The following is a 15,667-nucleotide window of genomic DNA, read 5'->3' as shown; positions in this document are numbered from 1 at the left end:
CACTTTCTTTCTATCAGGAGTATTAATCTTGTTGCATTTTTTCTAAAGTGTGAAATGTAAGAGTATTTTGACTGTTTGAGTGTCTAAGCAATTAAAGTGACAATCTGAATACTTACTAGAGAACAAAGTATTAATAAAAATACAAACTAAATAGAGGAACTTGGTGTGAAGTAGGCTACTTACTAAATATGCCATTGCTCTTGGTTTCCTAAACACTTGATATTTCCATGTTCTGTCACTTGACAATTCTTTTTGTTTTATTTCTTTAGTGGACATATCAGGCCATGGTCCATGAACTACTGGGCATAAACAACAACCGGATTGATCTTTCCAGAGTGCCAGGAATCAGCAAAGACTTAAGAGAGGTGGTCTTGTCTGCTGAAAATGATGAATTCTATGCTAATGTAGGTGCTTTAATTTTTCAGTTGTTCTTATGTAAAGTGTCAGTACTGGCGTGTGAAAATGGGACACCTTGGGTCTTTGTGTGGAAGAACAGCAGGATCCCTGCAGCTAGGCTACATCTCAGAGTGGCAAAGACTTGGTGCTGGCCTTGGACATATGATCACATAGATACTGACTTCTGGTCAAAGCAGCTGACTCCATTCTGGTAGCTCAGTGAGAATACTAATGGTATTCATCACAAGTGTCCTGGCTAATATCCAGACTTGGTAATTAAAATGGAATTTGTCTTTCAAGTCTGTTCAAAATTCTTCTTCACTTCTTTCATGATATTAAAAAAAAAAGACAAGTTTTGAACTTTACTTCTGACTTGCATTTTCACAGAACATGTACCTGAACTTTGCCGAGATTGGTAGCAATATAAAGAATCTCATGGAAGACTTCCAGAAGAAGAGACCAAAGGAGCAGCAAAAGCTAGAATCCATAGCAGACATGAAGGTACATCATACGCGTGGATGACTGACCTATAACTATTGATGTAGGCATCATCTCTGCAATATTCCAGGTCTAATTTCTACCATGACTCTTGATATATGACACTTTAGACTGTTGATGGAGGCATAACTTCTGGAATATTCCAGATCTAATTTCTACCGTGATTCTTTGCTTGTTTTTGAGTTTTGTGGAACTGTCTGATAATTGCTATGAAGCTCATGCTAGCCTGGAGCTTAGGAGGTCCTGCCTTCACCTCCCAAGTGATGGAATTCCAGATGTGGGTTATCATGCCCAGCTACCTGCTTGTTTGTGTTTGGTTTGCATCGTTCTATTTTGGTTTTAATACAGTACTTATTACTGTAGACCATACCGTACCTGTGTAGGCCTGACTAGTCTGGAACCCATGGGAGATCTGTGCCTCAGCCCCCCAAGTGCTGGAAGTCACTTTGCTTAAGTTGAGACATTTTCTATGAGCCTTTTCTTTAATATATAGCACAGTGACACACCCATCATAAATTATGTTAAATCTCTTTCCGTTCTCAGCTATGATTGGCCTCTATAAAGACCATAAGGGTATGGCCCAGCTTTTTCTTTTTTGTTTGTTTTTTTGGTTGGTTGGTTGGTTTGAGACCAAGTTTCTCTGGATAGCCCAGGCTGTTCTGGAACTTGCTTTGTAGACTTGGCTGACCTTGAACTCAGAGAGCACCTGCCTCTGCCTCTGAGTGCTGGGATCAAAGGCATGTGCCATCAAGCCCAGCTTATAGTCTTTTATGAATGCCTACTCTTAGGCAGAATGTAACAAAGTCTTCCTTAATGTTTCTTCCATTTGCAGGCCTTTGTTGAAAATTATCCACAGTTCAAAAAGATGTCTGGGACTGTCTCAAAGCACGTGACAGTGGTCGGAGAACTGTCTCGGTTGGTCAGTGAGCGGAATCTGCTGGAGGTTTCAGAGGTTGAGCAAGAACTGGCCTGTCAGAATGACCATTCTAGTGCTCTTCAGGTCAGTGTAACTGCGTGAGCACCTGCTGTGTGTGAGCACCTACTGTGTGTGGGCACCTACTGGGGGGGCACCTACTGGGGGGGCACCTACTGTGTGTGGGCACTGTGCTGGGCAGAGGAAGCTGCAAAGGCCAGTAACCCTTCTTCACCAATGTGGAACTCAGCTTACCTCGGAGTTAGGAACACATTTAAGGTGGATATAAGCCAGATGTGGCAACCCCCAACTACAATCCCAGCACTTGTGAGCTGAGGCTGGAGGATCACAAGTTAAACCTGAATATGCAACTTAGTGACCCTGTCTCAAAATAAGTAAAAGATAGATGATGACGTAGCCCTATGTTTAATTCCCGGTACCACTGAAGAGGACTTAGTCACTAGACATTGCTTTTCACTTCACAGACATGCTAACATGCTACGTATATATGCTGTGATGAGGATGTAGAGGGAGAATGATAGATAAGACACCGTCTTCCCCTCAGTGTGCTCACACTGTAAGAAGGAAAAAAAGCAATGTAAAAGAATTGTGGGTTGCAGAGATGGCTTAGAAGGTAAAGTATTAATGTTCAAGCATGAGGTCTAAGTTCAGATCACCAGTACCCACATGCAAAGCTGGGTGTGGTGCTGTGCGCTTGGAAGCCCTGCACTGGGAAACAGATAGACAGACAGACAGACAGATCATGGAAGAGGCTTATTGGCCTGCCAGTCTAGACTGTTCAGTTCTCTCTCTCCCTCTCTCTTTCTCTCTCTCTCTCTCTCTCTCTCTCTCTCTCTCTCTCTCTCTCTCTCTCNCTCTCTCTCTCTCTCTCTCTCTCTCTCTCTCACACACACACACACACACACACACACACACACACACACTGAAGAGAGAGACAGAAGAAAACAGCCAGGTTGTGCTATTGAAAGGAGGTTGAGCTTCAGTTTTAAAAATGATGGGAATTGGGCTGGTGAGATGGCTCAGTGGGTAAGAGCACCCGACTGCTCTTCCGAAGGTCCTGAGTTCAAATCCCAGCAACCATATGGTGGCTCATAACCATCTGTAACAAGATCTGACGCCCTCTTCTGGAGTGTCTGAAGACAGCTACAGTGTACTTACATATAATAAAAATAAAATAAATCTTTAAAAATAAATAAATAAATAAATAATAAAAATGATGGGAGTCACCAGAGGATCTTAAAAGAAATATTATATAATCAGACTCTAACCTCAAGAAATATATATTCTGATTGAACAGACAAAAAAACACAAGAAAGAAATTACATCGTGTTTCTGGATACTGCTTAAGTCAGAACTGTGACTCTGACCATAAATAAACAAGGTTCTCTGGTTCCCTCCCTCAGGGGAGGCAGTGTTAGGATGAGCCGCAAGGAATGACTAGAATCGAGAGGAGGATTTCTGTCGGGAACAACAGCAAAGCAAGGACATTGGTATGCAGGAAATAATAAACCGTGTGGCCATCGAGAGTGGGTGTGGAAGAGAAATAGGAGGTAAAATTGAGTAGCCGAGTAGGAATTTCCTTATGAACCATGTCGGGGGAGTCTATCACTGAGCTAGGCAGAGACCTGGGGTGGAGGCAGGAGTGTAGGTGGAGCCTGCTCAGCATGCATCCCAGGGGAAAAGACTGCTGTCAGGGGGCCTGTAGACTCACAGTGGCTGTAAGCGATAGTTAGGGGAAGCCTAGGAGTCAGGGAGAGCAGAGGAAACAGGCAATGACAATGACACATACAAATGAGACAGGAAGGACAGATCAGAGGTAACAGGAAACAAAAATGACTCATCTGTACAGGATGCCACTGAAGGAAGATGATTTAGGAATAAGTCCTTTGAGAGGTAAAGCCACTTACAAGAATCACACTCCCCCTTGATAGGGTTCCATATTCTAAAACTTAGCTTCTCTTCCTCTCCCGAATTCAGTAAGCCACCTAGGTACACTGGACACAGCCGGGCTGTGGGATTATACTGCCCTAGCTTTGCCCAAGTGGCAGGAATAGCAACCTCATGTTTCTATGTTGACACATAGGATGCTTGGTGGCATTGGTTCCTCACTGTAAGACATTTTATATGCAGTAGAATCAAACGGGAGCAGTGCATATGGGTGTTCCAGTCCACCACAGTCTTTATTGGCATCTACAAGTCTTGCTTTTTAAGTTTTAAACATTTATCAGGATTTTCTGAAAACGCCAACATTTAAAAAGTCATAACAATGCTGTTTGCTCTATATTTATATGATGTGATTCATCATCATTTTATATTGTCCATGGTTCCCAAATCTTCACAAAGAATTCTGTTCTTGAGACTGACATTCCTTAATTTGCAGGCAGATTGCAAGTATAGGTTGAACGAGGTGTACAGTAAAACCCGAGTCTGCTAACAATGCCATGAACCCTTACAGGTTCTCCCAAGCCGTGTGTGCACATCTCTTGTATGTTTGAGACAGGGTCTCACTATATAGCCATGGCTGGCCTGGAACTTGCTAAATAGGCCAAACTGGCCTTGAAATCACAAAGATCCACTTGCTTCTGCCTCCCACATGCTGGGTATATCTCTTTTTAAATTCAAGTGGCAACATATTCTACAGAGAGCTGCATTTTGTTTTCTCACTTAACCATATATCTAAGCCTGTTTCAGATCAGAACCTTCAGTCTTAAGGCTTTTGATTTTATTTTCTTAATAATTTGTTTATTCTTTGACGAGATCATACTTGCATATAATGAGTTTTACTCCCCTCTTCACTCTTTCATCCTCCCCCTACCCTCACCAAATCCTTTCTTCTTCCAGACAACCCCTCTCCCACTTGCATGGCTTTTGTCCTGTTTTGCTGGGTTTAGTGAACCGCTAAATTTAGTGTTCTTGCATGAACATAGCATATGTTGTGAGTCTTTGCATTAACCACCTTGGGGTTCATTTTTAATCACTGCAAGTTTATCTTTTGCAAAGATATAAAATAAAACATTTAACTTAGCCAACTTACTTTAAATATCCCCATGAGTAATAGTTTATAGTTCTTTTGTTAGCCTGTTAAAAGTATCCCTGTGTTATTTCAGTGAACTTGGTTTTCTGCCCCTTTCTAAATAAAAACAAAATTTTATATTTAACTAAATTTAAATTTACATGTTTAGTGTAAATGTAGTGGCTGATATTTTCCTTCATAAAGATAGACCCAAAGTTAATCACTAGTCAACTTTATTGTTTTTATTTACATCTCTTTGCCATATGGAAATCAGTTAGAAAAGTTATCACAATCCTTTTTAAATGAAGCTTTAGTTTTGCTACTGTTTAAAGAAAAAGCTAATACATGCTTTAAAAAGCTGTGAACTCTAGCCTAGGCGTGGCTGTAAGCTGTGATCCCAGTACTCAGGAGTATAAGGCAAAAGGATTGCCATGAGTTTGAGGCCAGCCTGGGCTAAGGATGAAACCTTGTCTCAAAAACAAACAAATGGAAAAGAACTCTAATTATGATCTGATCACTACTTTGAAACTTATATTTTTAAGATTTCTTGTGTTGGGTGTTAGAGTTTTACAGTCAGCAGTAGTTTGGGCTTTCCTGACCACAAGGAATTCTTTGCAATGTGATTTAAATAGTCCATAAAGGGAACTGTTGTTTGATAATGAGTGGATGCCAGGGGCCTGACCCCTAGATGACTCGACCTTAGATAGCATGTGCCATGAAGCAGTGAGCTACGGTTCTGAATAGAGATAGAATTTGCTTTATTGAATAGTAAGTGTACCATGGTAAGAAAAAAAAGCTCATACATCCCATTTGAAAATTAAGTATAAATTCCTTCCACTTCTAACCAATTATATACGAACCACCAGGAATTTGATTTAGGAAGAATTTCATTAGAGACAAAGTGTAGTGTGCTATCACTGAAGCGCATGCATGACCTCAGAAGGGAGTGGTTGGATTAGGGATGAAGATCTTCATGTTGTGAAGAGAAATATCTTCAGAAAGAAAGCAGTCCCCGCTTGCCCTGTGTTATTACAGCATTCTCTTCATCCGGACGAAGGAGCTGGCCTGTTTACAGCTGTTCCCTGACTTTGGGCAAAAGCTCTAATCACACTGTAGTGTATAGGGAAGTGAAGAGGAAGGGTCCTGTCTGGAGCCTCGGAGAACTTGAGCCATTAGTGACTTGAGTTTGGAAATGCTTGTTACCTGCTCTAAACACTAGCATTTTGTCTCAAAAGGCGAGAAAATACTAGTACAATTATTACATATGGTGACTATCACCAGCATGCGCAGTCATACTACTTGTGTTTTCTTTCATTCTTGCTTGTTCTTATGTTTTTACATTTATTTATTGAGTGCACGTCTGCACATGCCATGATACACATGTGGAAGTCAGTGGGAGTTTGTTCTCCTTCCACCATGTAGGTCCTGGGAATTGAATGCAAGTCGTCAGACATGGTAGCAAATCACCTTTACCTACTAAGCCATCTCGTTGGCCCATGTTTGGTTTTTTTGTTTGTTTCTTTGATTTGGTTTGGTTTGGTTTGGTTTGGGGGGGGGATTGTGTTTGTTTTGGGGGGGACAAGTTGTCACTCAACAGCCCAGACTAGTTTTTAGTTTGTGGCAGTCCTCCTTTCTCAGCCTTGAAGGTGCTGGATTACAAGACTGGGCCATCCTGTGCAGCCGTGCAGCCGTGCAGCCGTGCAGCCATGCAGCTGTGCAGCAGTGCTTGATGGCCCCTGCCTGTGATCTAAGCACCTGAGAGATGGAGGCAAGGAGATCAGGCGGTCAAGAGCATCTTCAGCTACAGAGTGAGTTTGAGGCCTGCCTGGGCTGCATGAGACCTGACCCCTGATGGATATATTACCCACAGTAGTGAGTCAGACCCTGCCCACTTTCTTCCATTTTTCCCTCTTCTTCTACCATGTGGGTTCTAGAGATGAAATTTAGATTGTCAGCTTGGAGGCAAGCATGTTTATCCCCTGAGCCATATCACTGACAGAATGCTAACTCCCCCCTCCCCTTTTAGTTAAGAGTCACTGTGCAGTCCAGGCTGACCTTGAACTTACAGAGATCCATCTGCCTCCATCTCTCCAATCCTGACCCCCTAAATACACAGTGGTTCTCTGGTTTGCTCTCCATTCGTCCATTGGTATGTGGTCCTTTTTCTTTCTTCTTAGTGGCAAGACTTGAGAGTCATAGTGAGAAAAGAAAATCAAATATTCACCACACAAATCCATTATGTTTCTAGCAAATAAGTACACCATTAAGACACCCCTCTAACTCTTTCTCCTCTTTTCTGGTCATACTCTGGTTAGATCTCCATGAGACATGTGCCACCACTAGTCAAATGGACAAATCAAGTAACCTCAAGAGCAGTAGTTCAAAATGGAGTCACAGGATAACATGGGATCAGGGCAAACAAAATGCCCAGCTTTCCCAGTGATGGCATAGCTGAAGAGAAGCAGAAACTCAGCTTGAAATTACACATTTCTTTTCCTAAGAAAACAGTTTCCTAGCAGGTCAGAAGAGGCAGAGATGGGAAGCAGTGTAAGGAGGGTCTGAGCCACGTTCATGAAGGGACAGCAAAATCCAGCCAGGAAGTCTAATGCCAGTGTGAGAGCTTCAGGAAGAGAATGACAGGACTCAAGGCACAGGAGGAGGTAGTTAGAAAGGAAGTGGACAGGAAGGGCACAGCCCATCACTGCAAACAGTCCGTTTCCATACTAATAAATATAGTGTTATACTAATGGAAATTAGTCTGTTTCCACACTAATGTCCACCCATAGTCATGTAGGTACTTCAGATTTACATACAATGGTGGCATAGCCAGAAATTAGGAGACTAAAGTTGAAAGGGGGAGTTGAAAGTTCAAGGGTAGGGGGCTGGTGAGATGGCTCAGTGGGTAAGAGCACCCGACTGCTCTTCCAAAGGTGCAGAGTTCAAATCCCAGCAACCACATGGTGGCTCACAACCATCCTTAGCAAGATCTGACTCCCTCTTCTGGAGTGTCTGAAGACAGCTATAGTGTACTTACTTAAAATAAATAAATAAATCTTTAAAAAAAAAAAAAAAAAAGAAAGTTCAAGGGTAGGAAATCAGACATTGTATCTATAGAGGGGTGACAGCAGGGACCCCATGTCAGATTTCACAATGTTTTAAACTTTCCAGGTTGGTTGAGAAGGGGCAGAGGGAGTATGAGCAGAGAGAAAGAAAGAGAGAAGAGGGGGAGAGAGAGCTTATATACATGTACATATCTGATAAAGTATGCCCTAAAATGCCTTTTCATTGTGATGGAAAATATTAGACCGTTTTAACAGATGTCCTTGGTGGGCTGTATTCTGTGGCTATTCTGTAGAAAAGTTACCACAAAAGAAAAAATAAGGAAATTCTTATGAATGTGATATCTAAGTGAATTTTTCTCCCTTTTTGATCCCTTAAGGATGATGATAAACATTAATTTAGGAAAACAGCAGTAGTGATCCCTCTCAGAGAACTTTCTAGAAGAGCTTCCCCTGTGTAATCCTAGTTCCTGTAGAGAGGAAGTCTGCACATTGTACATGGCTGCTGAGAGGTGGGGGAGAGCAGGTTCTTGGGTTCATGCTGCCTCGGGGTGTGAGAAGGTCTTAGAGGTCACGCTATAAAGTATGATGCAGGTCCTAACTCTTCTGCCCAGGACCAGTGCCTTTAGGTGTCTTGTACTCTGTCCCATTTCTCCCCATGGTTCTCATGTCCCTACTAATAGCAGCCCTGCCTCGGCCTCTTTGTGACGGCTTCCCTGACTCCTCTGCAGCCAAACGCACTTTCTCTTCTGCCCCTGCTCCTCCCGCCACTTACAGTGACCTTTCAACTTTTGGGATTTGTTGATGATGATAAAATGCTTATATATCACCTCGCATTGCTCTTGAAAAGCCTGCATCCTACAAAACCATGTACTGGGCATAGGTGAAAGCTATGCGGAAAGTGTTATAAGCTTACTGTTTAAAGTCAAACTTATAAAAAAAACAGAGAGCTGTCTAACTTTGTCATTGGAACACTGATAATAACAGTCCTAGCCAGATGTGGCAGCTCACCTGGAGTCCCAACATTTGAAGACACACACATGAGGAACCCTGCAAGTCCACATAGCAAGTGCCCAGCCAATCTGATGACAGAGCAAGACCCTGTCACAGAAAGCCAGCATACTAAATTAAGTACCACTGTCAGAGGTAGCTCCCCAGCATTTGCACGTGGAAAGCAATCAGCCCAGCTCGGCAGCCTGATGCTTGGAGGCCATGTTTTCTTTAGGCTCTAACATCTTAAAAATGTTTGCGTTTTACAGAGATTAATTTTTTCAAAACTGAAGATAGCAGCTAAGGTTGTCTTCCTCAGTTAGTTTGGGGTTTTATATTTTGTTTTGTTTTGGTTTTGTTTGATTGCAGTGAAATATCTTTGAATCCTTCTCATTTGCCCTTGCCCTTTCCCCAGGCACTTAGCATGGTGGGAAGCGGGTCAGCTCCTAAAGTAGAAAGCTGTAAACTTCTTGCAGAAAGCCTCTGTGTAGGACTGCTGTCCCTTCTTTTGTGGACGTGTTGGCACTGTGTCTTCTTTAATCCTGCGGAAGCCTGTCCATACTGAAATTTGATGTATGAGCCAATATGTCTTCTGTGTTAGCCAATACATGCTTACATGTCTCAGTCTTACAAAACTAAAAAACTTTGAAACAAGATACTTTGTGCCAGAGCGGCTTCTGTTCGTTTCATCCCTCAATGAGGCTGTGGAGACATCCTTCAGTGAAGACAGAGGTTGGCTCAGACATTAGTGTTCTCCCAACAGTGCCTGTCGTGGTGCCTTCCGGGGCCTAAACTGTGTTCTTGGCTTAAATTAAGTTATGTGTTCTGCTATATAATAAGTACAGGATATAATAATTATTATATTATTTAATATAATAAATAATAAATGTATATGTGCCATGCAGGAAGGCCCTTAATGTGAGGCTGAGAGAATCCAGGCATGACTTGGCCTGTCCCTTTGCTTCCAGCACCTGCCTCTTAGATCGGAAGTTCTCCATTTTGGAGATTACATGCTGTCACATACACTTGTTTCTCTCAGCCATCTTGAGATGTGTTTCTTGGGGATTAGTCCGGCCGAGTAACTCTGCCAGCTCATGTCTATCTGGCTACAATGGGATGAGCAACACTAAAAGAAAGACGTTTTTAACCAGAAACTGGTCGTTTCTGTGTGCTGTATTGACTGAAGTGGAAGTAGTCTGCACTCTTTACACCACCAAGGAGATGACTGGGGAAAGGCAAGAGAAACGGTGGCTGACTCCATCTTTCCTACAGCTACTACATGGGAATTATTTAGTCCTTCCACTGAATAAGAAGCAGTTGCCGTTCTGTAGTTGAAACAGAATGGCATGTGTGTCGGCTGAGCTGTGTCTCTACCACTCTTACACAGGAGGCCACTCAAGTGAAAGCATTAACATTGCTTCTGTCTTTCTTCAGAATGTGAAAAGACTCCTGCAGAATCCGAAAGTCACAGAATTTGATGCAGTTCGCCTGGTGATGCTTTATGCTCTACATTATGAGCGCCACAGCAGCAACAGCCTGCCAGGACTCATAGTGGACCTCAGGAGTAAAGGTGTTGCTGAGAAGTATCGGAAGGTAACCTGATGTGTGTGCTTATGTGTATTTTATTGTAATAGAGATGGTCTCACCCTGCAGCCCTAGGGGAAACTCACCCTTAGGTCCTCCTGACTCAGCCTCCCAGGTGCTAGGACTGCTGCCGTGTACTTACTCTGTTGCTAAAATTCTTTCCCAGGGGGAGATTTAGAACCCCGTCCTCCTATGATCCCAACAACAAAAACAGTCACGGTTCTGCCACAGTTTATTGGGGTTCCTGACAAAGCACAGGTGAGGGTGTTCTCCCCTGGGAAAGCCTTTACCCAGCAGGGATGAGTGCTCCCCCCATCCTGCAGAGATAGTGTTCCCTTTCTCTAGATTCCCCCTCCCTGTGTCCCCTTCCTGAGGCCATATGCCATTAAGGCAGAGTTGCATACAACAGGTGGTAAGGAGCAGCTGCGTAATCTGGTGGGGTGGGACACACACAGTCTCGGAGGCCCACAAATAGGACTCTTTAGCAAGGGCACAGCTGACCTCCCTAATGGCAATTGCTTGGCTCAGAGAACACTCACTCACAGCATAGCACAAAACCCAATTCCAAATTTATATAGTAAGCCCAAACCCCAGAAGCCAAGTCTGTTATAGTCTCAGCCCAACAAAAGATACATCATATACTGTTTATTTACAAGGTGCATAGCTCCATCCTCTCGTGTATTCACTGCCCTAATAAAGTTACTTTTTATGAAATGAGCTTCCTGCTACCTAAACAATAAAAAGTTGTTTCTTCTTTTTTTCTTTTATAGCTTGTGTCTGCAGTTGTTGAATATGGTGGTAAACGGGTTAGAGGAAGTGACCTCTTCAGTCCCAAAGATGCTGTGGCTATTACCAAACAGTTTCTCAAAGGACTGAAGGTATAGCTTTAGTCTAGTGTGACCTGATATGATCCTAACAGCATATTCTGAACTGTAGAGCTATGTCCACCCAGTTAATCTACAAAGGACAATCTCTTGAAATGCTGCCTCTGTGCTGCAGTGTGCCTGCACTGGGCCAGGGAGCTGAGCAGGAGTGATGGGGTGATGGGTCACTTCCAGGAAGTGTGGACAGTTCTGCCAGTTACAGTTCTGCCAGTTACAGCTCTTTTCTCTGTGTTTGTAATTTAAAATGTATTAAGCTAGTGCTCTCGCTCTCTCTCTCTCTCTCTCTCTCTCTCTCTCTCTCTCTCTCTCTCTCTCTCTCTCTCTGTGTGTGTGTGTGTGTGTGTGTGTGTGTGTGTGTGTGTGTGTTGGTGGTTTGTGGTTTTTCTGGTTTTTGGCTGGTAGGTTGGTTTTGTTTTTGAGGAGTCTCATGTAGGGCAGGCTGGTTTTAAACTCACTATGTAGCCAAGGATGGCCTTGAACTTATAATCCTCCAGCTCCCAAGTTCTGGGTATACACCACTACAGCAAGTTTATGCTGTGCTGGGAATGGAATTCAAGACTCTGTGCATGATAAGCAAACAGTCTCCCAACTGAGCTGCACCCCGAGCCCACAAGCTTCTCTTTGAAGGAAGTTAAAGAGAAAGCACAACCATCTGCTATGTTAGGAAGTCAGTCACACAGACAGAAGGCAACAGTAAATGCGGTCACTTTCTCCACTTACCAGTGATAGCTTGCCCACAGTTAAGATGGTCTTTCCATGTGAGTTAACACAATCAAGGCAGTTCCTCACAGCATGCCTAAGCCCATGGGCCAGGTAATTCTAGAGTCTGCCAGGCTGACAGTGCCTTCACGGGGCTCTCGCCGGCCAGGTTTTTACTTGGTAGGAAGCTTTTCTGACGGCCCCCGTGTTGGGGGGGGGGCACCGTACCAGCGGAGCTGCTTCTCCAGCCCCTAGCCTGTTCTTCATTTCACCTCAGCTTCCCCTGCGTTTCCTGGTGCTTTTCTACTCCCGATGGCTTACCAACCCCTCTACAGTCCTTTCTTTCTGTTTCACAAAAGAATGAGATTCAGACAAGATAAAGGAGTCCAGATTTTTAAAGTCCTTGAAAAGTTTATTGAAACCATATTGAAAATAGCTAGCCTTAATTTTGTACTTTAAAAAAAAATGAGTACTTTTGTAAGATTGGAACAATTTTGCCTGATTAAAATAATTTTTACATATTCTAAAGTTCTAGGCTGGGGAGATGGTTCACTTGGTGAAGTGATTGCTGCTCAAACCGTAGTTTAGAATCCCAGCAAATACATAAAAGTCAAATACAGTGGTGTGCGTCTGTACCCCGCAGTGCTGAAGCGTGTGCAGAGAAGGGCGAGGGGAACCCCTCGAGCTCTCTGGCCAGCCAGTCTAACCAAATCTGTGAGCTCTGGGTTCATGAATAGAGCCTGTCTTGGAGACTATGGTGGAGAGGCACTGAGGAGAGCACCCAGCGCTGACCTCTGACATCCGTGTGCATGCACACACACACCTTTCACACACATCCGTGTGCATGCACACACACACACCTTTCACACACATCCGTGTGCATGCACACACACACACCTTTCACACACATCNCACACACCTTTCACACACATCCGTGTGCATGCACACACACACACCTTTCACACACATCCGTGTGCATGCACACACACACACCTTTCACACACATCTGTGTGCATGCATACACACACACCTTTCACACACATCCGTGTGCATGCACACACGTACATGTGCACATACACACACACCTCTACTTACACAGAGACACAAATGTCCTGTTTGGTTTTGCTTGATTTCTATCCAGTTCAAATTTGATTCTATCCCATAAGGCTTCCATTGAGTATATGTTCCTTTTCTGATGTATCATTTACTGTCGTATTGCTAGCTTCCCCAAATAACATGAGAACCATTTCCATATTTTAGGGAGTGGAAAATGTGTATACACAGCACCAGCCTTTCCTGCATGAGACCCTGGACCATCTCATCAAAGGAAGGCTTAAGGAAAACGTCTATCCTTATTTAGGCCCCAGCACACTCAGAGACAGGTAAGGTGACAAAGATTAGAAATAAAACCTAGGATCACGCCGGGTGTGGTGGTGCACGCCTTTAATCCCAGCACTTGGGAGGCAGAGGCAAGTAGATTTCTGAATTCGAGGCCAGCCTGGTCTACAGAGTGAGTTCCAGGACAGCCAGGGCTACACAGAGAAACCCTGTCTCAAAAAACCAAAACAAAAAACAAAAAAAACTAGGATCATAGAACAAGCCAGAGAAACTGGAAGTGCCCAAGACATCCAGATCTCGGCCTTAGAGAAATGACCTGCCATGTAGGGAGGGACAGTAGGCACTGCTAAGAACTGGGTTCCGAAGTCCTGTGACTGTAAAAACATCTGAATTCTGCCAACTGGCTCATGCTTAAGATGCGGTCCTGGACTTAGCTTGATTTCAGGTTGGTATATCTATGAGCAGTGAACTGAGATCGAATCTATGCATGGCCTTGGGACCTACAGAAACTACAGATCTACAGACTGTGTGTTTTTACATGTTACAAACTGGGCAGTCGTAATTATCAGAGTTCAAGCTTGGTCTGGCATTGCAGGCTGAACTCCTAGGTACTGCAGCAACTGAAACAGTAGGATGGTAAATTCAAGGCCTGTGGGGGGAAGAGGGCTTTAAGGGAAAGGAGCTGAGAAATAACTCAGGGGCACTCTGCCTGCCTCCAGGCATGGGGCTCGGGGTTATTCTTCACACTCAAAAGAATTGAAGTTCATACTTAGTCTGAATGAAATCTATGTCCACTGTTGAGAACACACAGCATAGGCATGCATCCTAAAAAGCAGGTTTTTGCAGGTGTAACAACCTGTGGAAGACTTTGCCTTCCACCAGGTTCAAGACTACAGCAAGTCATTTACTAAATGAAGATTTAAATTTATGTCCTTTCTGAGAGGAGTTAGCAAAACTTTTCTCTGAACCCTGAAGATTTCTTTATTTCTAGCATATAAATCTTCAGTCTTATTATTCTACCAACTTTCTGGTAATTTGTTACATAACAATAAAAATAAATTAAAAAAAAAAAGACAAAAACTAGAGGAGGCAGCAGGTAACGGTGCTTACCACCAAGCCTGGCGGCCCGGGTTCCAGCTCCAGGATCTCCATGGTGATAGAACCAAGTCCTGAAGTTGTCCTCTGACCTACATACACTTCATGGTTCCAGTGCGCGCGCTCGCTCTCTCTCTCTCTCTCTCTCTCTCTCTCTCTCTCTCTCTCTCTCTCACACACACACACACACACACACACACACTGTCACACACAAACAAATAAATAAATGTAATGATAATAGGTGACAATCACTGAGAAAGCGGGTGTGAAGACCTGCTCCTCATCACACTGAGATGCTGAGATGCTGATCACTGCCCCCTTGGTCATTTCAGGCTGAAGAGTCTTTTGGTGTTGCACGTGTCCGCTTACATATGCGCTCCCCTGATAGTCCTGAATCATTACTTGCTTTGGGTTAAAGAAGCAGGTGTTGTGGAAGGGCCAGATCCTCTCCTAAATTCTGTATCTTAGCAGTATCAGTTTCCTTATGTGTTCTATGGCATCTGTCTTTTGGCGTTTCCAACATTAATGCCCAAAATAGATTTGCTCTCTGACTGCCAGCCAGAACAGGTTATTACTGGTCTGGGTGAGGAATGGACTTGGCCAAGTGTGGCCAGCACACCAGCTGAGAGACCTGATTAGCAAAGGCCATTTGTGTCCCAGGAGAAAAGGTTGACTTTCTTTAGTTAAAACTAATCTAGTGGTTAGTTAATTTTAATGAAAACAACTTGTCCAGACCAGGTTACTTAAGCCAACCTAAAATTTAAATATATGCAAATTGTACCTAGTTAAGAATTATAGTCTTATAGTTTTTTAAGACCACATCATATAAAGGGCCCAACATATACAGTATCAGTTGGGTAATTAAATGTGAGAATTTTACTATTGATATAAATCACCTATTATTTCAACCAGTAATCATCTAATAGCATTAGCAGTTTATTGTATAGATATAATGAAATTCAGAAAATGTTTGAAGATTTATAGGTAAGCGACTCTTGTACAGTGTGTGATTTTTTTTTTTTTTTAATGAATCTCTTAAAAAGAAAACTGCAGCTGAGCAGTGGTGGCAAACACCTTTAATCCCAGCACTTGGGAGGCAGAGGCAGGAGGATTTTGAGTTCAAGACCAGCCTAGTCTACAGAGTGAGTTCCAGGACAGCCAGGGCTACACAGAGAAA

General features: G+C 43.2%; 1 protein-coding gene across 1 annotated transcript in view; it reads left to right on the top strand.

The window, feature by feature from the left end:
* Vps45 (vacuolar protein sorting 45 homolog) overlaps window positions 1-15,667 on the top strand; it is a 60,067-nt gene that overhangs the window by 14,744 nt on the left and 29,656 nt on the right. Inside the window, exons 8-13 of the mRNA XM_021195537.1 lie at window positions 270-404; window positions 784-897; window positions 1,727-1,894; window positions 10,325-10,483; window positions 11,245-11,352; window positions 13,318-13,439. Of these exons, the coding sequence (XP_021051196.1) occupies window positions 270-404; window positions 784-897; window positions 1,727-1,894; window positions 10,325-10,483; window positions 11,245-11,352; window positions 13,318-13,439 (806 nt within the window). The remainder of the gene's footprint in view (window positions 1-269; window positions 405-783; window positions 898-1,726; window positions 1,895-10,324; window positions 10,484-11,244; window positions 11,353-13,317; window positions 13,440-15,667) is intronic.

This window comes from Mus pahari, chromosome 4 (assembly GCF_900095145.1).
Source record: "Mus pahari chromosome 4, PAHARI_EIJ_v1.1, whole genome shotgun sequence".
In the NCBI taxonomy this organism is placed as follows: Eukaryota; Metazoa; Chordata; class Mammalia; order Rodentia; family Muridae; genus Mus; species Mus pahari.
The sequence above is the reverse complement of the archived record's forward strand: the minus strand, read 5'-3'. Positions and strand labels throughout refer to the sequence as shown.